Source organism: Lipophrys pholis, assembly GCF_963383615.2.
Source record: "Lipophrys pholis genome assembly, chromosome: 22".
Classification (NCBI taxonomy): domain Eukaryota; kingdom Metazoa; phylum Chordata; class Actinopteri; order Blenniiformes; family Blenniidae; genus Lipophrys; species Lipophrys pholis.
The window spans coordinates 11,714,946-11,741,417 of NC_137644.1; the positions used below are offsets into that span (position 1 = coordinate 11,714,946).

Here is a 26,472-nt window from a genome sequence, read left to right on the forward strand (position 1 = left end):
TTTGCATTCCCCCATACTGCGCGTGAACGCCACAATAATGCAATTGTGTGTGTGTGTGTGTGTGTGTGTGTGTGTGTGTGTGTGTGTGTGTGTGAGAGCGTGTGCTTTGACAGGTAGCCATAACAACCTGGAGTTGCAGGGGATGGTGGGGGTGATATAAGAAAAGACAGATCCGCTTCGGGGAGAGAGAAGCATTTAACCTTTCATATCCACTCAGCCTGCTCCACTTGTGTACGCCGCCATGTTGTGACCCGGGACACGTTTTCACACTTAAATAGATGAGAAAAAAAGATTGTCACCACTTCATCTCTGGTGCACATATAAAGAACATGAGTGGTTCTGAATCATGCAGCTGATAGGGAGGCAAGCACCACCAGTGTGTAGGCAAGGCCGACCGTCCTTCCGTCTTGTATGGTTTTTGTGTTGAAGACAGAGAGAAAGGCTGAGTCATTTACAGGACACACACGCATGCGAAAGTTCACATCTACAGACAATTTGGGTTCTTCAGTTAACTTCAGATTGCATATTTTTGGACTGTGGGAGGAAACTGGACAAAGCCCTCACACAGAGAGAACACGCAAACCCCACACAGAAAAGCCTGGCTCGCATTTGAACACCACACTACTGTGCTGCCAGTGGCGGGACAATAAATAGTAAAAAGTACAGAATTAGGAGAAAGAAATGATCTAGTTTGAGGAACAATGTGTCTTACCGAGGAAGAGTTGACTCAAGACCACCATGTCTCCATTGTGGTTCATCTCAATTTGTTTTCAGACCTGAAACCATTTTGATTAGTTTTTTGATCTTATTCACGAGTGATGAAAGAACTGGTTTGGTCTGGAAGAAGTATGCAGGTCTCTGAGGAGGTTGCAGAGATAACCGGGAGTCAGGGACATCTGTGCTTTGTGGCTGTCCATGTTGCCACTATAACTCCAAGCGGATTAAGCCGACAAGAAGACAAATTCATTTCTGAAATGTACTTTTTGAAAGCAAAAATCGACCTTTTAGTGTTGGAAGGATTTTGTTTTTATTATTTTTTAGCTACCTTGGTCCTTTGATCTTGCAGTAGCTTAACAGGATATAAAAGGCCCCTGTTCGGCTGATGGAAGTTGAATAGGCAAGTTCTTTTTTTTTAAATATTGTATTTTTAAAGTTGTCTAGACAAAGCAACATATCATTTATAACGCTTGAGTGAAACCTTCTGTAAAAAAAAAAAAAGAACTGCACTCATGCACACACATGTGTGTGTTGCCTCAACGGTTGTTCATTTATTTAGGTGACTACCACTAAATGAATGCATGACTCTGCAGGCCACCGTCTCCTGAGTGGTTTTCTGAATGAGACGCAGCATCGGAGGAACAAAACGGCACACTGGCTTTTTGTAGCTGTGTGTGTGTGTGTGTGTGTGTGTGTGTGTGTGTGTGTGTGTGTGTGTGTGTGTGTGTGTGTGTGTGTGTGTGTGTGTGTGTGTGTGTGTGTGTGTGTGTGTGTGTGTGTGTGTGTGTGTGTGTGTGCGTGCACATGAGTCGCCTTGAGTCTCCGTTACCGTGTGCATCCGGGTGGGAGAAGCCTGCATGAGACTTTCACTTCGATTCTGTGTCGCTGCAGATAGCTGAGACCATCAGCCTGCAGAGGTGCATGAAAATTCAATTTTAGTGTCATTAATGAAGAATGATGTGAGACAGTGTTTGCATATCATGTTGTCATTGGTTGCAAATAATATATACATAGGTTTGTTTTTACAATCCAGATGATTTGGAGTCCTAATGCACATGTAATCCCTTCATCTTCCTGAACACTGTAAGAAAACTGCATTTCCCCTCGTTTCCTCCTTAAAGTATCATCCAGGTCAAAAACTCAAAAGGCTATTGTATTTTTTTGTGGTGGGTAAAATGACCTGAGCTGTGAAATGACCTCAAATTACTGGGTGAGTGGCTCATGTGATTGGCTCCCATTCTTCGGCTCTGCAGGACAAACTCCTCTCTCGGCAAAATGTGATCTCCACCAGAAGCCTGGAGGTGAAATTGAGGAATAAAAGCTGTGTTGTTTATTGTTTCATGATAAATCTGTTATTGCCCACCTGGTTCAATTGTAATGATCAGAAAACTGGCAAGCGTATATAACGAAATCTCAAAACTATGAAAGAATGATCCGTGAGCTCAGGTCTGAATTGTTGACGACGAGTGGTAGCCTCTCAAACGTCAACAACTGGTGACAAACTATTTGTCAACCAAATTACAATATGTAATAATTACACTTTGCTCGACTTATAATTCCCTCAATGGTTTTTACTGCCTACAATGGAGGCCAGAATTCCCAGAATAGGAGGATGAAGGCTGAGGAAGAGGATGCTAGTCGGCAATTATGACATTGATTAAATTTAGATAGATAGAAGTAAATTCTGAATAATTGTGCTTTCCTGATTTTTAAATTTGAAAGCTCTTATACGATCCCGTCATAAAACACATGCACACAATCCAAGGTGCTCAGTTTCCACTGAAGTCTTTGTGGTAATTTTTTTTTTAACTGCAGAAGCATTTGTATGCAAGTTGTCAATCACCTCCCGTTAGCTGTGTTTACTTCTCTTGTCAACTCTAATAGATTCACTCTGGTTCGAGTGAAGTGATCCGATTGTGGCTACTCACTAAACTGGTTTATCCTCAGTCCTCTAAACTCTTCTGAAGAGGAAGGCAAATCTAGCAGCTCTAACCAGATCCATCCATCCATCCATCTTCTTCCGCTTATCCGTTTCCGGGTCGCGGAAACATAGCACCGATTTAAGAACCTTCCTGCAGGTGGTGAGCCCACGGGAAGGTGGCACGAACTCGCTACCCTGAGATTGCGAGTCTCATGCTCTACCAACTGAGCTCGCCGGGGGGATATCTAACCAGATATTCTCTCAATTTTCTCTACACAGACATATGTAAGAATACGCATTGGCTAAATAAAGACACCGAAGGGAGAGGACTTACTTATTTTAACACTCTCTCTCTCAGTTTGTGGGTGTCTTTCACATGTATAATCACTTATACTCTAACGGCGTCGTGTGCGACAACCAGTTAGTCCATTTGTTGTCATCTTAATGGGGGATTCCTGTGAGCCTGTGATGCCTGAAAGTGTCATAATCAGAGCCTCTGCTGAGATTGTTTTTGACAAGCTGCTCGGGCCCATTACTAATTTACCCGGCCTGTAATCTCTGTAGTGCTCCCAGCTGAGCTCCCGTCACCCCCTCCATCTCTTTCTGATGCACTTACCCTCACTTCTTTTTTTTTTCTTTTCTTATAGGTATGATGTTGACTCAAAGAGTGCCAACCTATCCAAACATGTAAGTAATTGTCTTCTCTTTTGATGGCAGCAGATTGGATCGCATTTATTTCTGCCTTAGCGCACGTTTTGTTGACTTGATTTGATGTTTGTGTGAGCATGATTGCTGTTCTTGCCATTACGTCCCATTAGCCCCATTTTAGTTTCATAAGAGTGATCTGGCCATAGCAACAAGTGTGTTTATCATCTGCTGTAATAGCACATTTCCCTGAACGCTCTGCTGGTCATTTAGAAATATAATGTGCTCAACCCTGCTTTTTCCCACCATTGATAGCAGTGATTACCTTAACGGTGATTACAACCTAATTTGGTCCATCTTGGCATGCCATCATAGCTGCCACCTGCCTCCTGGGCCTTGGGAGTTTAAGTTCAAAGATGCAGAGGCAGCCTAATTTCTCTGATGCTTCTTCTCCAGGCACTGAGTCAGAAAAGTGATTGTTAATAGCTGGTTAAATCTCTATTTACATGTGGAAAAGCCTTGGTTGCCACAGGATATCTCGCCATGCATGATATCACCACAATGGAACAGGTGGCCCAGGAAATGGGCTGTTTAAACTGATAACTTTGATCCATTCAGCCAGCCGCACTTTGTGTGCGTCTCCTGTAGCTGTGTGACCAACTGTAATCTTGTTTACACACACCTGTTTTTGGCTAAATCAGCTTTACAGTGATATCTGAGCCAACGCTCGGGCAGCAGGTTGCTGTGGCAACAAGGGGCACTCACCTGAACTGTCACTGTTAATACAAGCCACAATGAAAATGATGGAGGATGATTAGAAACGGCATAACTGCACGGGAAAACAAAGTGGGTATCAGTAATACGCAGCTCTCTTTGCCATTTGGTCTCTTATCTGAAGCGATAAATGTATATTTATAACACTCAGAGTGCATAATAACCTCTATGAAGACCCCTGAAAGAAAAGTGTTACAACTGTACATGATTTATACAAATGTGTGTATTCTTTGTGGGAAAAAAAAATATAGACTTGGTCACATTTGACTTTTGTGTCCTTTTTCATAACAGAGCTGCTGACAGACACACCGGCTCTCAGCTCTTATCACTCGCTCTTTAGTGTCTCGTCCAACCGGTCTGCCCACACAACATATGACAGGCACACACAGTTGTCGCACTTTGCATGGTTAGAAACACTTGGAACAAATATTATTCAATCTTCTCAATTCGACCTGATGCAAAAACAATAATACTGCATAGACGTATGGAGCTAAACAGCAGCAGGATCCCTCCAGACACTTTTCTGCCTTTTAATAGGTGAGTGGGACCTTAATGAGGTGAAATATGAGCACAAACTGTGTGCACTGCTGTTACAAAGAGTCCTAACTTGGGCCATTATGATTTTGAGATTATAATGAGGCGGTAAAATAAACAAAAACAAACAAATGCTTCTTGACTAATTCATCTTCGGCAACAGGATTGTAACAAAGCAGCAATCCCATTAAAGGAAAACGGGGACATCGGCTACTTTTTGGGCCTAATTTAAAGTAAACAAGCTGAAAATTAATGCAAAATCAATTTTGTAACAAAATGTGTTTCTGTGGTCACATTTCATGTCAGGAAAACATCCATTACTGCCAAGTAGGGATGCACCGATACCGATACCAATACCAGTATGAGGTATCGGTTCGATACCAGGCATGAGTACTCGTACTCATACTCATAACACTGAAGTGACTGAAATGGAGCTTCCGGTACTTAAACTGGCTTTAGAGCCTGTGTTTGGTCTGTTCTACTGAGCGTGCGCGCACACACACACACACACACACACACACACACACACACACACACACACACACACACACACACACACACACACCCTGGGCGCCCGCCACTCCTAAATGAATGTAGAAGAAACCCTGCGGTTTCTGACAAAGTTTTATTGAAAGCACTTTTGTTAAATGTTAGTTCTCAGTTTATGACAAAGTGTTAACCCTTCCTGCTCCGGTCTCCAGACTGTGGTCGGAAGACACAAGGGTGACCAACGTTCTACTGCGGGGTGAAGCTGTCCTCAGCTTCGGGGTTAACTCCCTCGCTTCACAGCCGGTGGAAAGCAGGACATGGAACTCGGTTTCTGAGATGTACACGTTGTATTTATTGGCCACTTACTTTTATGCACAGCTTCGTGCTAGAGCCGCACAGCATATGCACGCTCGCTCTCTCATGCACAGTGGTCAGACGCAGTGCGTTTCTTAAAGGGGCCACACACACACTCACACTCACACGCACCCTCATACTCTGATAACAAAAGTTTTATCAAAATGTCTTCTTACAGTAGATGTGGCAGTGCCATAAAAGAACTACTCTTGAATGTCAGTACATCACAATGTAGGAATGTGGTTCAAATAACATCTGTGGAAAAAAAGAAATGTGTGTATTGGCCTAAGTAGTCGGTATCGGTGAGTACTCAAATACAAGTACTCATACGCTACTCGTTTTGGAAAAAAGTGGTATCGGTGCAATCCTTTTGCCAAGTGTTGCGATGGTGCTATAATTCTCATCAAATTCACACTCGCTGTGATTGACAGGAACATTTGGTGTTTTATTATTAATTTAAGTATTCTTGTGTGTTTCTGACTTCTGCAACCAGAAGTGAAATATTGAGGGTTTTTTAAAATTAGTTATCACACGTATTGCTTTTATTGACACTCCATTACTTTTTTAACTGTCTGTTTCTAAAGCCCGTCCGGCTAAATGATGCTGTTTGCCAAAAATAGGATATTGAGTTAAATTAGACTATTGAATAGCATTTTTAGTTTCAATGTTTGGTTCCACTTCAAAGTTCACAAACCTCAACTTTATTCTCATTCATGAAAACTTGTACTTGATCCGATCTGATTATACAGGCCTCAGTTATGAAATTGTGTCTGCAAATCAGCATGTAAAAGGTCTATTTTTTTTTACATTTGTGATAATTTAATAGTTGCGCGAGATGGCAGAGAGCTTAAGATGACTTGATTTGGTGGAGAGCAGATAGATTATAGCTCAGGAAAAACATCACATTATTCTGTGTCCTTTAATTATAAAATTATTGAGGCTCTTACAATCTTCAAAATCGCCCATTGGGCAGCGTTCCCAGCAGATATGCGCCGAAAGACATTATAGATCTTGGAGATTTATTTTAGAATCTTTAATGGGCCTGTCAGACAAATATGTCATGGATTTAAATCTTCCATTCATTCTATTTGAATCTGTACCCAGACTGGGGTGAGTGGGATAACTGAACAGGAACAGTACTTTTTTCATACGACTTCAGGGAAGATCAAATGTCCGATGGTCACACAGACACAGTCATTTCTTTTGTCGTCGTTTTTTTTGGAGATTCTCTTATAAAACAGTGATTGAGCGCCATCAAACTCAGTGCTGACATGTAATGCTCAAAACCAGGCGAAGATAAATTGGGTGGTAGTTAGAAGCACAGTAGGTGAAATCCAAGAGAAGAGCCTCACGGTTTCCTTCCGGGATATTTCTACTCTCGTGTCTCCCCTCGAGCTCTCCATTCCTCCTGTGCTGTCCTTATCGCTTTCTCTCATCTCTCCTCTCTCTCAATATGGCTTCCCGTCACCTTTTTTCTTTTACTTTATTTCATCGCCTTCCCCTTGTTCTCTCACTCTCCTCTCATCTCTCATTTCCCTCCCCTGCTGGGCCCCGGCTCTCCAGTTGCCCGCTTGTTTGAAATCAATAATCTCATACAAGAGGAGACGCGCGTCTCTCTCTCTCTCGGCAGCCTGGACGCCGGTCTCAGGGGGGTCACCGGAGAGTCAAGCCATTAGATGGTGTTTCAACATGGGAACTGTAGGCTTCAGGCACACCTGAGGACTGAGTGGGGAGTGAGCGGGGAGTGCAGAGTGACTCACTCAGTACACAGATAGACAGGAGGGCAGATCGGATGTTATTTAGCAAATTGATCTCAAATTCAGAAATGTGTTGCGATTCACACTGTAGAATAATATAGAAAATCTCTCTGGTTGGTGACGACATGCTGCATGAATTAACCGCAACTATCCTTGTTTCCAAAAATGTGGAAAAATCCGCAATGTTTTTAAATTCTTTTGCCAGATTTACTAATGAGTCCTCTTACCTTTTGGAAAAGAAACCTGATTAAAGTCCAGGGCCTTTATTGGCAACTCATAGCATGTCACTATCTATCAGACTGGTTGCCTTTCGTTTAATTTGCAGACTCTCGCTTTGTGCGTGACTGTGGATATGAGACAAATAAAAGACTTTTAGCCTGATTTCTCTCTCAATAAACAAACAGAAAGCCACACTAGGGCCCCAAATCAGGGGTCTAAGAAGAGAAGGAATCATGCAGATGATAGTGCAGTATGTCATCAACAAGGTAGTGGAGGCGATGTTATCGCTGCATTCCAGCGCCCAATCAAAATGTACTTTTTGTACTCTGCGTGACACAAACTGTGAAATTCCACATTATTTTTACACTCTTTCCCTGCTCTACTTTTACTTAGAAATATGGATTTGTTGCTGTGGTTCAGCTTAATTATTTTTTATATATTGATATTTTCATTGGTTTAATACATTAATACCCATAGCTATGGGCTAATACTTTTAATAGGGAATGCAAATGAATTTCATTAAATAATTCCGATTCTGTTTTCCTACACGACAAGTGCCGCTTAGCTTGACGTCCTGTCTAATGACTGACAGCAAGTGGCAAAAGGAAACACTTAAATTTTTCTTGGCTTCTTCTCAATATAGGCAACCAAATTACTTTGCTTTGGAAACAATGTGGTGCTGTTTAATGTTTGGTGTCGATGTGAGACGTGAGGGACGTTGCAGGCCGATCTCACTGTTATGATCACACAGACATGAGCGGAGGCCATTAACCAAAAACCTAATCAGGCTCTCGTGCTCATTATCTAAAAAACTTAAGTGTGAAAACAGTCGACCAGTCCCGTTGTGTCTTTCTGGAGAAAGACAGCTGATCGTCTATATCTGGCTCCTCTCATGCCCTCAACACGTCATCTGCTTGGGATCTCGGTCTTGTCCATCAGAAAGTTAATTTTTCAGTGTCATTACTGAATGGTCTGACGCCCACACAACTATCTTGCTCACATTAAATCTTTTTTTTTTTTTCTCTCTCTCTCTCTCTCTCTCCAGCCCATGCTGTTATATATTTAGCCATTAGTTGCACCCAGCCAATTCTCAGATGGACCTCATGCTGGCAACAGCCGCCGTTGCTAGGTGATTTGTGACTTTGCCGCGCCGCCTCTACCTCTTAGACCCCGGGAAAATATCATCAGAACATTTTTCTAATGTCGTTTCAGCGCATATCGTGGCCAAACAAATTAGTTTATGGCAAATAAAGTTGTCTGACTGCAACTCCGGAGGAGATGGGCATGGAGACGAGCAGACACAAAGCGAGTTAGATGGCTGGAGAGCCAGAATAACACAAGAGGCTAATCACCGGAGCAAAGAGAATCCATTATGTTAGTTCTGCTTGGAGCCGCTCCAGTCAGATATTACACACGGTGTCCAGAAATGACAAATAATCTGAAACCCCCAGTGGGAAAGATCAGATTCTTTAATAGCTTCCATACTTTTTTTTTTTTTTTAGCTATAGAAATCTGACACATCCATTGCGTTCTAGCTGATTCTCATGCGTTTTATTGTGCAATTATGGATTCCATATGTATATTTTGTCTTGCTACTGTTCTTTCTGTCTCTCTGTCTTCCTCCTACTGTTAGCTGTAAAGGTTCAATATGCGATGGCAGTTTAATTTACCGGTAGAGTGACAAGGGAGGAGCGCGGGGCAGGTGTGAGGACTGGTGGGAGGAAGGCTCAGTCTACTTGCTAATATTATCTGTCAATGGGGAACTGGGATGTATTTGAAAGAGGCCCGGGCCTGCAGAGGTGTGCTCTGTAGGGATCGCCCGGTGCCTCCGTTTTTTGTTGCTTCCTGGCTGCGGCTACGATCATGTCAGTTCTGTTTTGTGGATTTTATTACGGTTCTGTGCTTTGTGTTATGTCGGTAATAAATCAGAAACCGTTTCGAGTGACCTCACCTCTCCCGCTTTGACTCTTGTAGGACTTCCTGGGCCAGGCCTGCTGTTCTCTTGGAGAGGTGGTTGGATCATTGGGCAGTCGCATGGAAAAACCTCTTGGGTGAGTGCATGTGCCCATAAATGTGTATTTATTGACTAATTCAGAATACTCCCTGTTTTCCCTACATATAATAATGAATATCCAAGGCATTTCTGATAAAAGTTACTGTGTTAAGTCTGAGTAATTAACCACCCAACCAAAAAATTGTTAACCACCCAACTTAAGTCGACAAAAATAATCAAAGTGTGTTTGTACAGCAGGTGTTAAGAGATCAATGCAGAGGCAGATCTATAAATCCCATTTATTTTTTTAATTTTCACTCAACTCAAGCAAAACCGATTGAGCTTTTCTACATATGCTGTATTTAAGCTAAATGTTAAAGGCAGCCAGCTCACAAACGTTTAAGTTTTAGTAAGGTTTTAGTAACTTGCCGTCATCAAAAGATCACACACAAAAAAACACAACTGATTCAAAAAATTGGCAAAATGGTTCAAACAGCTAAAATGTCACAATTGTTCCCCCAAAAAGGTTAAAACCTTTAAAATCAGGAACAACAGCAGGTCAAAATGTAATGAAACTGAAACTAAACTTAAATCGAACCTTCATAAATGCAACATAAGTCACAGTTTCTGTTCATATATTAAAACTATATAAAAACGTTAAGAGCTCATTTCAATTTTTCCAGTTAAATTTGATTTGGTGGAAAGTGACAAAAACGGCTCGTTTGGTCTGAAAGCTTCCAGACCCCTGGTCTCCAGCAACAGTTTAACTTTTTTCCAGAATGAATCACAGTCTTTTCATGACATGAGTATTAATGTGCTAGTATGCATAATTTTAATATAAATCTATGTATGAACTTTACACACATTATCTGATTTGGTTGAAAACGGTGAGAGTCCGACCACCATGCACACCCGCATTCACATCCATCGTCAAATTTAGAGACTTCTCTTCAACTATTATGCACATTTTTGGAGTGTGAAAGAAGTAAATTCATGCACAAGTAAAACATGCAACCACAACAAGACAGAGAGGATTTTCCAAAGACCATTTCTTAAGCGGTCAGTTTTTACAAGTGATGTGCTTGCAGGTGGTTTTTTGTGATAGATGTGGGTAGTGGGCTTAACCGTCTTGCCACAGATATGAAGGAGCCAGTATTTTCGAGATCTTCGATGCATGACCTGTCTCCCATCGTATGTGAAACGGTAAACCCAGCTGTCTTACTATACTGTGAGTTGTTTTTCCCAACGTCTGATGAGAAAATCCTCTAAATCCTGGAGAAAATCTTCAATATCCTCTAAGTCAATTTAACCTACAGTTACAGTCCAGTGGATAAAAAAAAGCTTCCTGAAAGTTACATGGCGTCAGACGTTGCGCTTTTACAGTGGCGAGATCGGTATAGATTTACTCAGCGAGGAAGAACATCACTAATTGGACTCAGGCAACAACCAGGGTTCATGTTTGAAGGCTGCTTATGGGGACGCGGAGCTCAGGAGCTGTGAACACCTACAGTAGCTGCTAATGAACATCACTTTAAACACATGCAGAACATGCCGAACACTGGAGGGTGTTTCATACAGACACGCGACACCAAATCTCATTACAGTGATCGTGTTCGCTGGCGTTTCGGATTGCCTAAGCCATGTGGAGTTTCTGTTGTTGGTGTTGGCGTTTGCTTATTTCAACAAAGATCAGAGGTTAATTTCGCTCCTGTAATCCTTGTTGTCCCTGCTAATCCTTAGTGATATTTAAAAAGCAGTCGCGCTCTACGTTTAGTTCATTGAAGTTGTGTATTTGTGAAAGATAGACGGTCAGCTGGATGAATGGATGAGCTCATTTGAGTTTATATGGAGTCTGTACGTCACAATTATTGTTAACCGTGACAGGGAGGCTCAATGTAACCATGATGGAACCTTTGTTGGTGAGATTTATATATTGTTTTTAAGTGGATAGTCCAACAAAAACTTGACTACTAATATTAATTCACTTCCAAAGCTTTCCTAACCTGGGAGAGTTTTCAACTATTTGTCTATTCCATCTATACTTTTTCTGACATGCAAGAGCGTCTGTTTTTCAAGAATCATTGCTTTGATTAATGGCAGCAGCATGGGCTCATTTTTCACCAGCGTTACATAACCAAGCAAGTCCCCCTCTTATATTGTTATAATGGATTATGTTATTATCTTTTATGGTTAATATCCAGATAAGCCGCAAAATCAGCGTCATCGTGACACATTCTTATCTACTCCTTCCCACGCTGCTGCACCTCTGGCCCTCTCCGTTTCACATATTTCCCCCTCCTTCAAGATGAAACCCACTTGGCGTCCTTTCCATTAATCCAATTAGTATGTTCATTTAAACCATCGATGAGCCCTGAGATCTAAAAAGGGAGCCGATGGAGGGGAAACAAAAGCGTCTCTTCCCTGAACATTGTCAAAAACCTTGCAGCCTGGGCCTGCATGCAATCCACTGCTGGCTTTTCCATCTCAAAAGCCTCGTTTCCACAGTGCCCCTTGGTGCCGGTACGGGTCAGGTCGGAACCGGTTGTTGTGCGTTTCCACTGACTCAGAACCATTACCAACCGGTACCATTGGTAACCATTTCTCGCTACCCCTCCACTTGGGGTACCAGGCACAATGTGCCAGATATGAGGGGGAGGAGCTTCAACACTGCCGTCTGCTCATTGGTCCGTGACAGCCGCTGTTCTCCCAGCAAGCAGCCATTACCAATCACTTGTCCGGCAGCAATCAGGTCACCTTTTTGAAAATGTCTTCCCGTTATGGCGTCACATCCTGCGTGATTACACAACCGTTCATAACCCCGCCTACATTTCAAACCGAACCCCGTGTAATGGAAACGCGGCACTGATATGGGTCTGGTTACAGACAGCCGACCCCACCCGACCGGCACCGGCACCAAGGGGCACTGTGGAAACGAGGCTAAAGCAACACTGTCATCCGTTGGGGTAACAATCGGCACAGCGATTGCCGTCGCAGCTTTCTCGCTCGGAGAGGAGGAAAGAAAGAGCGATCACCTTCACCGCTTGTGTGTGTGTGTGTGTGTGTGTGTGTGTGTGTGAGTGACATGCACAACATGAACCGCACGAAAGTTCAAAACGACGTCGTCTACCCTGCAAACTCTGTCAAAGAAAGATTTCTCTCCGCTGCACACTCCACTGCGCACAAAGCTCCTGTACACACACTTGACACACCGGTGAGTTTATGGTGGTGAAACAACCTCTGGCAGAACTTCGCAACTGCTTGTCTTGACAAAAGGTTCCCAATTTGTGAGTCTGGGACCCTTCATGTGGGTGTCAGTGGTCCTTGGTTTTAGAGAGAGAAAGAGAGAGAGAGAGAGAGAGAGAGAGAGGGGCTGTTCTCCAGTGTTTGGCTTCACTAATACACAGCAGGGGAACCATAACATTTTCTAGAATCTGTGGATGTTTTAAGGAACAAAAGTTGTGAATCAGTCAACCACAGTGAAGATGTACACATGTTTTTGGACATTGTTAATAACACTGCTGCTAAAGATTACGGTTTGAAATTTAACAAATCTCAATTTAACAATTGAAAAAAAGAACACTTTTCTTGTGTCTTTGCTTCAGAAAAGTTTCATGTTTGGCACTGAACCATTTTGAAAGTGATGTAGTAAGCATGCCAGGCCATGAGTTGGGTCTGTTCGTATATATATATATATATATATATATATAACCACACACACATGCATGCAGAGAACAACACGCCATAAACATTAACAATGGCGAGGACTTCTGACTTGACTGGAGGGTAAAACCACGGGCGGTCTTTTTCCGACGAGGCCTGCTGTTTTGTAAAGTCATGGAAAATGACCTGAAATGAGAATGTCTCGGCGGAAAAAAAGTGCCCACGCTCAAGAAGAGTAACGATGTTGGGCAACTTCACAAGAAACGGACTGAGACTGAAACCAGCGCACAGAGATGTGCCCAGAAAATGGATTACAAGTCTCCCATTTCTTGTGTGTGAAGTTTCTCCTGAGGAGAAAAGGTTAAGTGCTTCAAAGACATCTTCTCACATGAAAGGACGAGGCGGGAGAGTGGAGAGACTGGAGGTCCGGCGCGAAGTGTCCACAGTCAGTCCAGTTCTGCACTCTGTGAGTGGATGAAAATGGATCATTTCAAAGGAACAGAACATAATGACTTACACTTTCAATGCCATATCATAAAGTGCATAAACAAAGAAGTAGAGCCTCCTAAATCAAACAGCATTACAACTACACTCCTTTCATCTCCGTATTTTCAGAGGGAAAAGTCCAACAGGCTTTTTTTTTTTTTTTAAAGTCCAAAACGATGTTCGAAGTAATAACATTTTAGTTTTTTTAAACAAAGGTAACATTTGCCATTTGAAAAAGTATCTGTGCTTAAAAGCCACCGAACAGAACTGAAGGTTATATTTTCTTTTTGAATAGCATATTGTGGTGTTATTAATTAAACACTGTGAAGCAGCTCGACTCCTAACTGGTGATTTGTCTGTATTTTCAACTCTTGAAGCCAAAAACTTTTCAACTATGAATATCTTTGTACGCATTGGCAAATTTTATTCCATGTACAAATTTGAATACAGATTAGCAGATTTTTATTTATTTTTTTTTTTTTACACATTTGAAAATATAAATACAAACAGACAAATTATGAGACAACTTCTGCAGAGTTCACTTATTTTGCGCACTGACTGCTCTCACTTTGGACAGACGGATTGAAATACAGACAGACAAACTCGCCATACGCACTGACAAATAGTTTTGTGCCAATAATGCCCCCTTACGCTTAGAAGAATTAGAGCGATTTACTTGCAAGTCTCCTTTTGTTAAGTCATCCTCTATGTACAAGTTAAAAAAAAAAACAAAGAACAACTCACTTAGCGGCGTTCGTTACCGTTGCATGTTCCACAGGTGTAATGCACACCATTTATAAGCACTGTTATTACAAGAGTCAATCCGGGGGCAGAAATAGAAACGCCATCAATCCTTATTAAAAACGAGGTTACAGCTGCTGCAGCGGTTGTCTTGCTGTGTCTGTATGCATACATGGACTCTGTCAGACACACACCTGCACCCTGACAAGACGGGGGGGGGGGGGGGGGGTTCTTTAACAATTTTAATGGCTGCTAATTATGAGTAATTACATTGTTCAATCAAACTCCAGTGGGCATTCGGGAGTGTGTGTGTGAGAGAGCGAGAGAGAGAGAGAGAGAGAAAACTAACAAGTACAGTATCGTCCAAGACTCCTGGCCTCTATTATTGAACTGTTATTTTACATTCATTCTCTTAACCTGTGACCTGGTAATTGTTGAGCTTTCATTGCCAGTAGGAGTCGAGCCGTAACGACTCTGAAGACGGTGACGCCGGTTATGGATTTCAGAAGCTTCTTCGTTACCATCGAAGCTTAGTTTCCCCTTCCTGGGACCAAATGTCTCTCATTGAAGACCCTGCACAGTTTCTACTCGTGGAAAGGGCATTTCATCTTCTAAAGTTAATGCTGTCATAACTTTTTCCATCACTTTTTCTGGCGCGTCCGGATGAATGGGACATGAGTGTCCTCTTCCGCCTTTGACTTTGATATGATGAGTGGCTTTGATTAAAGACGGCTACTGTGTGACTGCCCCTTTTGCAATTTCGTTCTAATATCTCTCATATAGCTGCTTCTTCATTACCTGATATTTATTGAGTGAGTTTTATTGCTACGCTGCGTAGAGTTGAGCTGTAAAGACGTTTCAGATGGTCAGGAATATCTTTGAAGTGCGGGAAATGAACTGTTACCTCACGGGAAGTCTTGGCATATTGGAGTGTTAGATTAGTGGATTCCTTTTCTTTTTTTACGTCGCAATTTATTTGTTAAAAAATGTGGCATATTCGAATATTTATTTAGGGGTGGGCAATATTTTTGCAAATTTATTGCTGTAATAGTGTCATCATGCGTAATATGCATATTCAAAAAACATACAGAACAGCAAAAAATTGCCGGAAATTGCAGAATATTAGATAAGGGGGGAAAAAAAACGTGATTCATCTTAAGTATTTCCCAAAAATGGTATCATTGTTTAAAAGCCCTGACTATTTCACATGTGGTAAAAAAGAAATCAAGGGAAAATAACTAATTGTTGTACTTCAGCACTTGTTGCAAATGTTGCTGGTGGCAACTCTACACACACGTGTGATTGGCAGGCGGGGGTGTTAAATTAGGAAATAAATACAAATGCATCAACACTGTCTGCATAAATGTATTTACTCCAAATCAATCATCATCACACTTGAACTCACATAATCATACAATGTTATGCAGCACTAATATTCATATTCAAAAGCTTGTAGCGCCTTAAACTCATCAAACTTGAGAATATATTCTTCAGTAGTAAATTATTCTAAAAGGTAGCTTACATATACAAATACTGTTCGCCTTTTGGGAGTGTTTTATACGTTCTCAGTGGTGGCCTCCTCGTTCACTTCCTTCCACCAGCTTCTTTGGATAAGGCAGGATTATGTGCGAGCTTCGTCACTCCGCAGCTCCGGTTTGGACTTGATTGCGGCGTGCGTAGTGGGAGAGTCTGTCTGAAGGGTGTAATTCTGGGAAGCTGATCCCGGATTTTTATTCACTCATGAGGTGGCCCTTTCGGCAGAGACAATAGCAACCCTGACAGAGACGCTTTGCAATCACTTGAAAGGAAAGCCGGAGCCGTGGAGGCTGCACGTCTCCAAGATGAAAAGAAAGATCTTGTTTAAAAAGATCAACCATCGGGTCGTTCACCGTGGCAGGCAAGGATGTGAAAGACGTAATGAAATTAAACCGAACTTTGCAGTAATGTTCTCTTGTGCATCAGTCGTCACATGATTGGTTTCTCTGCTTGTATCACTTTACTCTTTCACCAACTGGATTTCTGCGTTATCTTTTTGGTATGGATGGAAAGTCTGCCTGTTGAAGCCGCGATACAATCATAACACACGATACAATTGAATGACTGTCGTCTGTGTATACGTTACAGGACATTAAGCCTGATTGTTCGACTATTTGTTGTCGGCTAATGTTTATTTCCCAAAGTGTCAAACTTTTCATTAACACCAAAGTCTTCTATTGACATTCTTGTAAGTGTTAAGCCTATTAAGACTTGATTCAGTTACCCCCGCCATTAATTTCCACGAGCAAAAATTAGACATGCCGCACTTGGAAGCTAATAAAGCCCTCGGGAAGGGCTTATTTTGACTTTAAACTTCAGAGATGAATGAACCTGTTACGTTGACTCATTGTTATTGTTAAATTTGCATGACAGCAATTGTGGTTCACTAAATGCCACCTGAGGTGTTTTATGCACATTTCGCACTAATAACGTTCTCACTTGAAATGGTAAACGCCGGTTATCAACCCAGGATCTGAAGGCAAAAAGCACATTTATCACTTTGTGCTTGTTTTTCCTCCTCTTCCCCACTCTCTCGTTCCCTCTTTCACTTTTGCCTCTCTCTGTTTGTCACTCCGGTCTCCTTTGTTCCTAAAAAGGAGATGTCAGTACGAGTGGTCAGAGGGTCAAACGGAAGCCACGGTGAACTATAAAAGAGTCGAATGGGCGACAATTTTTAGACACGAGCGAGCCGTGAGCGTGGACACGGCGACGTGGTCGGACAAAGGCTGAAGGCTGTGAATACATGCCTGATTGTGAGCGTTTGTGCAGCAAGAACAAAAGGGTCTCTGTTGTGTGGCGGCGCGGATTTGATGTGAGTTTTGGAGAGGGGAATGTTCATGAGCTGCCTTTTCTGGGGAAAAAGTGTGCGTGTGTGTATGTGTGTTTGTGCCTGAACAGAGCACCTTATGGGTTAATAATGACAACTGATATCTCATTCAGATACCTCACCTTTATTGGAAATGTAATGAAAATGGTACATCTGGATGTGTTTGTGTGTTTGTGCTGCCGTCTCGAAGCGCTCTGGCTTAATTAGCCGTCTGCAGCCGGACACTGATTGCACATCCCCACGTCCTGATGAGGGGATTCACTGTGTTACTTCACACACATACACACACACACACACACACACACACACACACACACACACACACACACACACACACACGCACGCGCGTGCACACACTCGCCCGTGTTCGTAGTGAGCGCGAGAGACGCACCTGAAGCACTTCTCAGCTTAACTTTAGATGGTTTCATAAAGCAAGGAGAGGAAAGCAATTTACCCGAGAGCGATGAGGAGATTGTATCGCGTTTTTAGAGTCGCGTTTATTAAAATCATCCACTCCACTTGGAAAACAACAACAACAACAACATAAAAAAAACTTTGAGAAGACAGTTTTTCTTGTATTATAAATAGCGTTGGTATAAATTGTGCTTGTTTGCTGCAAAAACCCCAAGCAGTTTTAATTTGGTTTGTGTGGCAGGAATTTCCCCGTTGATAAAGGGTTTTGGTTTCAAGCATATTGCATCTACACCTCGGATGCACACGACAACAGCGCGAGGTTCATTATTTATCCGGAGCAAGAAAATAATTTTGCTTGCCACCCGCAAATCCTTCTAAGCCAGACGTGGAATAATAACCGCCCGCTCTCCGAGAAATAGTGGAAATATAGCCAGCGTTTGGGAATATAACGAGCAGAGGAATCCCATTTGATATCCCGCCGCGAGGACCCGAGCTCGGCAGGGTTGTCATAGCGACACAGACTCTGGGTGTGTGTGTGTGTGTGTGTGTGCGTGTGTTGCAGATCGTCGCAGTGATGTGACATGATTGAGCCTGAGAGGAGGAGAAACTACAGGGCAGAAGCAGTTTTGCCAAGTCTTTATTGTACTTTTAAAACAGAAAAGTTTGTGCCGCCGCTGTTTGATCTGCGCGGTAAATGGGATGTGGAGTCACAAAACCCAAATTGAAAATAAAAGCGGGAGGATTCAACCTCACAGTCAATTTGGTGGATTTACTCGAGTGGTAATGAAGTCCTCCCATTAGCGGAGCGTAAAACTCCCAAACACTTTCTCTTTGCTTAGAGGTTATTCAGAAAAACAAGAAAATGCCTTCTTTAGTTATTCAGCTTTATTCAAATATCATATAACTTTTCATTACAGTTTATCGCTTTCAGGTTTTATACCAGCAGATCATGTGATAACTCGGTCTGAATACCCTTCTTCAATCATCCTGAGCAGTTTGGGTGTTGACTGCCTTGCTCAAAGACAGGAGGATTCGAACAAACAAGCTTGTTCAGCAATTGTTAAAACTGTGTCGAGCATCATTCCAGCAAAAATAATACCGTCTCATTAAAGGCAAAAATGTTAAGGGTTCGAATAGATTCCAAGGGAAGAAATCCGAGCGGTTTTAGATCATTTAACATTTTAATTAGACGGTGTTGGTTTGTCATGAAGTACTAGTATGTATGTTTTTCTACCATCGACCAGTGGCTTTTGTAAAGTGTGGGTCTGAAATGAACTCGGCTTAATGGAGCAAGAAAAAAATGTTAAATAACATCAACAAACTGTTGAAAATTGTATTAAAAGGCTAGAATATCCGTTTGTGAAATAATAAAGTCTCATATATCCCATTAGATTGGGTTAATTCCTGACATTGATTAGTGCATTGGGAATTAGGGATAACTGCAACTTATCAAAACATTTGAAGGTTGTTTCATTCGCACAAAAATTCTCCCCGTGTAAAGTCCTTGTTCTACACAGCCCGGCAGCATTCCTCACGACAACATAATTCATGGACTTTGTTCAGGTGATGCATCATTACAAAGAGATCCTGCTGCTGCCGCTACAGGAGGTCACCGCAGTTAGAGGTTTTCTTTGAACTTGTACAAGACAGTAATTCTCGCTTGGGCAACATACCTGAGGATGTGTGGTCTGGTTTCTCTGCCCTGCTGTTATCAATATTATCTTTTAGAGGTGATGGGAATCAACGTTGTATAATTGATTTTGCTTTAAAGCTTTACGCGAACAGCCCCTCGGTAAAGGTTCACGCTCGCCAGGACAATAACATCTTGTGGGATTTCTTGAGGTCAAAGTCTAAGTGAAGGTGATTTTCACGCCGTTTGACCTCAGCGGTGTGCGGTAACAGTGGTCTGAAACAGAAACTACACACTGAGAATTACTGCTGGTAAAGAGATTGCAGTGTTTTGCTTTTACAGACTAAGAAATGACCATGGGACACATTAGACCAGGAGTTATTATGACCAAAAGAGCCGTTTTTTTTTTTTTTTTCACATTCAAATCAAATTTTACTGGAGCCACAAAACACGTTTAACTTTTCAAATGAGGCGAATGCAGCTCTTAAGCTTAAGGTATAGTTTTGATATATGAACATAGTTTCAATTGCAGTTTAGGATGGTAAACAGTCCTTTACATTGTGCCTTATTTTAAAGATTCCAGCCTTCTTTTTCAGCAGTTTTCACTTTTTACCATTTTTTGCCCCAATGACTTGTGGTTTTAGCAATTATTTCTCATTTTAGCCTTTTTAGTTGTGTCTATTGGAAATGTGTTTTTTAGTCAAGAGTTAAAAGTCCTTTTGAAAAGGACTTTCTGTGTGCAAATAATATGAAAACAAGATCAAATGTTTATTTAGGTATAATCTTGTGAAAATTTTCAAGGAGCCTAATGCAACATGCTGAGGGTCAGGTCTGACAGACACACAGAAGAACTCTATCCAGTTAGTAAGTTTCCCTTCATGAATATGGAATCCCATCACGCAAAATACCGGGAGGAGTTCATGCTCATTTTGAATGATTTTCGGTGTTCAGCCCATCTCCGCCTTCAGCAGGTCTTCAGCTGGCTCACCACAAATTTTGTTTATGATAGTATGATTTCTGTGTGGCGTCTCATCCTGAGATTTTGTGCCCGATCCTCTCCCATATTGCATTTTTAGGTTTGTAATGCGCCGCTATATTTGAAAACTTAAAATATTTTTCAAACACCAATATCACATTTCATTTTGTGCGGAAGGAAGCAACACCGTTTCCAGCAGATCGTTCTTGTGCAAACAGTGTCCAATACATGCAAAACCTTCATTTGAATATTGTTTATGTATCTTCTCACTCATGGTGTAATTTTTTTATAGATGACCCCAAAACACATGCAAACTTGAAGGCACAATGTTTTTGCACGAGTGTGCAATTTAGAAAATTAGGCCCATAGTAATAAATGGAGAAGATGTGACCGAAAAGTGACTTTTTGCCTGTGCAGGCATCAGAAGTCAATGTATTGCCGAAGATATATACAATAAGAAACATTCTTATATTTCATCTGAATTTCGTTTTGTCGGTTACTTCGTTCTTTCACGCATTTTCGGTCTTTATCATGAAAATCTTTTCACTCGCTTTGCAAACCGATCACATACAAATGATCTCGTTTCTCCTCTGTGCCGTCTGGGGGAGGGGTGGGGGAAATAGGTTCTCATCCTATCTTCACACTTCTGAGAAATGTATAGCTTTTGCAAGTAATCCCCCCCCAAAAAAAGAAGAAAAAAAACCCTCCAGCTCCTCATTGTGAAGCATAGGCTCCAGGATCTATTACATTTTGATAAATCTGCCATTTCGGGGACTTTTTTTTCCCACTCGGTTCTTTGTGCCTGAGTGGAAAGAGACTTGAATTACATTCACATAAAGGTCCTCGACCCCAATTCTGAGCTGTCTAAATGACTGCCCGAGTCGATTTGTGCCAGGTGGGCCTCTCATAGCGGAGCTCATCACACTCGTCTTTGTCAGACTGTAGGACCTCGGTATAAGTTGAGTCAAATTATATCATCCTGCTCTTCCTCCCAGGTGTGGAGATCATGGTGCTCACTGAATACTGGACTGATGATGGCAATATGAGTGGAGATAACGCCTTTACAGAGATATGAGGAAGGTTAAAGACCATTTAAAAGCTGTAACAAATCTGTGTTTTGTATATATGTACCTCAGAAAAAATGTGGAATTAACACCACAGTCAAGAATGAATGAATGACAAGTTTATGATATCAGACAAGGTTCTCAGTTCAGATGAGACTCGGCTCTCCTCGTTGCTCTCGGCTGTGTCTGTAAACAGCGATAAATCCATAGCCACTGGTGAATAACAGAATGCTAATTAGAACATAGATATATACATACACTGAAACACTTACAATAGCTCGAGGTAATTGGTTGGCACACTGCCGATATTGGTGCCAAACTTTGCCGCAATTGAAGGATTTACTCTGCGAGGAGGAAAGTTCAATGTCAGAGGAAATAAGCTTTCCCGTTGTGAAAGCGACCGAGCTTCTCAGCAGATCCTGACAGCAGTGGAAAGCAGATAGCTATTGATTTACAGTTTAATGGCTGGTGCAGCTGTGGACTTCGTACCTTTTCCACATTATGGGATATTGTTAACAGCTGTTGGCATCCTGAGGTGATTTAAAAAAAAAAAAAAAAAAAAAAAAGCACAGATTGAGAGTGATGTGATGCTTCAAATATAAAAGTCTTTAGATATAGTCAGTCGAAGGTCTGATTGTGTATCATGATATGAAAAGGAGAAACAAAACATGCTGGGTAAAGGGTTTCCTCTGAAGTAGATCAACAACGGTGGCCTCCAGAGTGGCATGACTCCCTGTCCATATTCTCCTGGGACTCAACCATATGAGTGTCCGTTCTTTTATTGAGTCCGTTTTATCTTTTTGCTCGGTGGCATGGTTCGGTCAGGCCTCTATTATAGAGAAAAACTCACTGAATCAAAAGCTAATGAGATAGTCCAGTCATCTGATTGGTGAGTCGCAGTCTTGTCCAGCCTCCTAGAGTACAGAGGATGGCTTTATCAATTCCAAGGAGTGACTCATATCCTACAAGGTTAATTTCAGGTTCTTCCCTCTATACGGAGGTTTTTAGTCCCATGGCGCAGGACAAAGTGCCCTTTCTGAGCGGATTAAAAATATTTTATTTTATTCTATTTTATTGAATCTATTTCTTAGCGCTATTCATTAACATGACTTTCAATTCTTAGTTCTTATCCTGGTTTTTATCTCAGATTGCATGGATCTATTGGTTGTTTTGCTTTAAATTGTGGTTTTATTGTGTTTTGTTTTCATCTACCTTGATCTTATATCTTGTCTATTTACTTTTTCTTCCCCGAATATTATTGAATGGTGGAACACTGAGCACTTTCTTTTTGTTGTTTTCACTTGAAAATCATTCTCAGTTTAGATTGCATTTATGGCAATGCCGAGCAGTGAGTACATATTAATAGTAGATGAGATGATAAAGCTGTTAACTTTACCCTGAATGATCGTTTTCACTGTTTGCATGCGTCTTCCCTTAGAAGCTGTGAGCAACATGATTTTATCTTTTCTCATTGTAGATTATTGATGTATTACGTTGATGCTCCTCACAACTTTGTGTGTTTTTAGCATCACGCTGCTCAATTTTACAAGTTTACAGTCCACAATCCCACTGCTCTCTTTAACTTCTTCCCCACATGCAGAAAGCTGATTTTTCTTTTTCCAGTAAGAAAAAAAACAACAAACCCCTCTAGTAAACCCACTGTACACTTCTTGTCTTGGGAGTAAATGAAGTTCGTGGCTTTAGCCGGCAGACATAATGGAGCATTCAGCCTCTCAAGAGTCGCACAGTTCCATCAGGAGTCGGAGCACCGAGGCCTCGAGGAGAGAGCAAATAATGGATTTACATTTTGTGGTGGGCCAGAAAACTCCAAATGAAAGCTAATTGTGCCGTGTTCCAACGTGTCAGCCAGATGTACTTTACATGGTAATTGCGAGTTGTAAATCCAACTTTTTTTGTTTGTTTTGTTTTCCATTCCCTCATTTAGCCATAACAATAAATAACAGAAACTTTTTTAATTAACATTTTTTCTCTTTTCCAATGTCAATATTCTTTAGTTGTTGTTTTTAGCCGGAGCTCAAAGCTTTTTTTAAAAAAAAAAAAGTAAAGAACATTCAGTGATGTTTATATTCATATGGATTTTATTTAATCTAAAATTTCAGAGCACTTTGGTCAGCTTGTGTTGTTTTCAGACGTGCTCTATGAGTCGACTTATCTTGTAGAAAAATGAACACATCAGCCACAACAATATAACCGCTGACGGATATAGTCAATAACATTATTTCTTTATCGTGGCACCTGTGAGATTAATATTTTTTCGATCGATGATCCAAGGAAGGGAAAACGGTGACCCTGCAGGGTCATACGATCCACTGGAGGCCTCGGCTTAAAGGGCTTCGAGGATCCTGCGGATATCTTGGTGCCAGGATCCCACAGCACACACTTTCAGAGGTTTAGTGTAACATATCTCAATGGATCAGGCCTGCTTTAGCAGCATAAGGTGACCTACACAGTAACACACCTACAACCATCACACACACCTTCTCTTACCAGCATTGGAAAAGTTCACACATACACAACCCCAAACTAACAAAGCGACTTTTCTACACAGATCATCATCATCATCATCACCACCTCTCTCTCGACAGGACTCCTCTTTGTGCCTCGTAAATGCTGCAAAACTTTCCGTGGGGTTTGCTTCCAACCAGCTCTGGTGGTAAATGTGGCATTTCCAGTAACTGGTGTTGCTTGAAAATACACCAAATGAAAGGCCTCAGGTCTCTCTTGTGATTTCGATATGAGGAGAAATTCACCAGCGAGTCAGCAGTAAGCTCAGTAGTAGTATGGATAATGCAGAGCAAAGTAATCTGAGGCCACATTCAGAGGGAAATAGTGCGTTGGACTGTAGCTGGTTGTACAGTATCATCTGATACTGATGAATGGAATCTGTTAATGATAATGCTGTTGTACATTTTCATCGGTTTAGATAGTATCTCATAATTAACCTATATTTACTATATCAAGTAAATAGTGTGTACTTGTGTAGTCCAATTTCACTCAAAGCTGTGCGCCGTTAGTCATACAGACACACAAATAGACCAAAGTGACAGCTGAAAGGTGCGAGGATGCCATTGGGAGCAACTTGGGGCTCAGTGTTCCGCTCAAACCCACTTTGACACATGGATCGCACAAGATGGGGGATCGAACTACCAACTTTGCAACCGGAGGGCGACCCACTCCATCGCTAAACCACAGCTGTTCATACTAATCCCGCACCGCATGTCATTCCTCGAGTGGATCGTGTGAAAGAAAGAAAAAAGTCATCCGAGTTTGTTATTTATAATTTACAACTCCTTTCAGGCACCAAATGATGTTGATATTATTCAGTGCACGGCATGTTTTGTGGGAACCTGTAGCAGTCGAGAGTGCAATCAACCGCAATTAGACAAAACTGTCACAAGACTGATTGTGTTGATTTTCCAAAAGAAACTTTTATTTTTTGTTTTTTTGTCTCGTCCCCTGTGGCCGAGATCAAAATCGTTGTTATTCAGCATTGGTGAGTAAGCGCACAAGGCAAAGAAACGGTAGTTTGGGAAGTTTCCTCACGCAGGAACAAGCTGGTTTGGGTGCGTCTGCAGAGGTTTTGTTGGCTTCAGACGGATTCCCACATGCAGGGACCCGTCATGGTCACTGTCCCGACTGTGACCTCACACAGTGGAACCACACGGTCCTTTCGTTGTGGAAAACCCTGCTTCCTCCACTGACAGTGATCCCTGTCAGGAGATGTCGTCTGATATCTGCTGGCTCGGCCTATGACCGTGAAGTGCAGAAACGTATGATGTGGATTAAACAACGCGGTCAGTATCCATGTGACGCCGATCTATTGACCTTTTCCTGTGTTGTGTTTTGTGTCGCCTGCAGAGGCATCCCGGGCAAGAAGTGCGGGACCATTATCGTGAAAGCAGAGGAGCTGAACAATTGCAGGGTGGGTGTCACAAAGTGGAGAGGAAATGTCCTGGACTTTCTTTTGTGTGTTTGTAAAGCTTCTATCTTTCTAAGTTCATTTTTAGCACATCTATTTGTTCGGAGAAAGAGGAACCGTTGGGGTATCTTTGATATATCTGTCATATATTTAGATGATGTTTGCTATTAACAAAAATCAAGTCTTAAATGAAAAGCGAACCATTTGGCACCAAATATGCTCCTCCCCCCCTTCCCCCCACTATTTTTCTTTAGTGTTTTTCTATCACAAAACATAACAAAGTTTCATGAAGTTTTGTGATAAATCCAAGATGTCTTGCTTTATCCCAACCATCAGTTCAAAACCAAAATGTCCCCCTTGATTATTAAAAGAGGACTAAATAAACCACAAAATAATCAGTCATAGAGCAAAATAAAATGTTGAATCTATTTATGAGTTAGGTGGAGCGTGGATGTTGAGTTTACTGTTAAAGTTAATCGACTAATAGTTCTATTTATTTTAATGATATCTATAAAATGAATTGCTTCAACAACCTGTAATATGCACACGCTCTGGAGCCCAAAGTATTTCACTCATCATGTCTTCATCTTTAATTAGTAACTGCAAAAAGCCGACGATCATTCAATGATTATTGATGGTGTTTTGCAGTAATTCTTCTTGTTACTTTAAATATATGGAATCCCATTGTAAATGCTTATCCAGCCATCCTTTCACAGAAAAACGGATACCTTTCAGATCATTTGCTCATTGATGTCGTTTTCCCCTTTGAAATGTTTTACTGTAGTTTATTAAGATTTATTGCAGATGCAGCTGATGTTCATAATATAGGTGCCAGGAAGGCTTACATGACATTCATCCATCCAGCCATTCATCCAGCCATTCATCCAGCCATTCATCCAGCCATTCATCCACCTGAAGAAAACCTAAATGGACACAGGGAGATCATGCAAACTGAACAAAGAGAGGCAGTGACCCAAAAGCAAACCGTAGTCTTCATGCCGGGAGGAGTGCTCACTGTTACGGCACTGTGTCACACCATAAGGGATTTATTCATCCAAATGTAAAAAATTGGGGGGTGAAAAAACATTTTGTTCACGACTTGATGAAATATTACTATGTAATTATTCTCTCATCTACACTGTGTTCCCACTGATTAGAATCAGCTCACAAAGTCTGATTGAACGATGCATTACTGTCTCTTACCACCTGTAAAGTTAGTGAAATGTCACTTCCGTGTCTTTAAACCTCACATTGTTTTTCTGCATGTTTAACTTCATCGAAGTGGAGACGAAGCG

The 26,472-nt window shown here is 41.5% G+C and overlaps 1 protein-coding gene across 2 annotated transcripts in view; it reads left to right on the forward strand.

Moving 5' to 3' along the window:
• The window catches only part of LOC308127280 (copine-8), a 96,690-nt gene that overhangs the window by 32,728 nt on the left and 37,490 nt on the right, over window positions 1-26,472 (forward strand). For both annotated transcript variants that reach the window (XM_080492218.1, XM_080492219.1), the window contains 3 exons: window positions 3,286-3,325; window positions 9,385-9,461; window positions 25,117-25,180. In XM_080492218.1, the coding sequence (XP_080348344.1) occupies window positions 3,286-3,325; window positions 9,385-9,461; window positions 25,117-25,180 (181 nt within the window). The remainder of the gene's footprint in view (window positions 1-3,285; window positions 3,326-9,384; window positions 9,462-25,116; window positions 25,181-26,472) is intronic.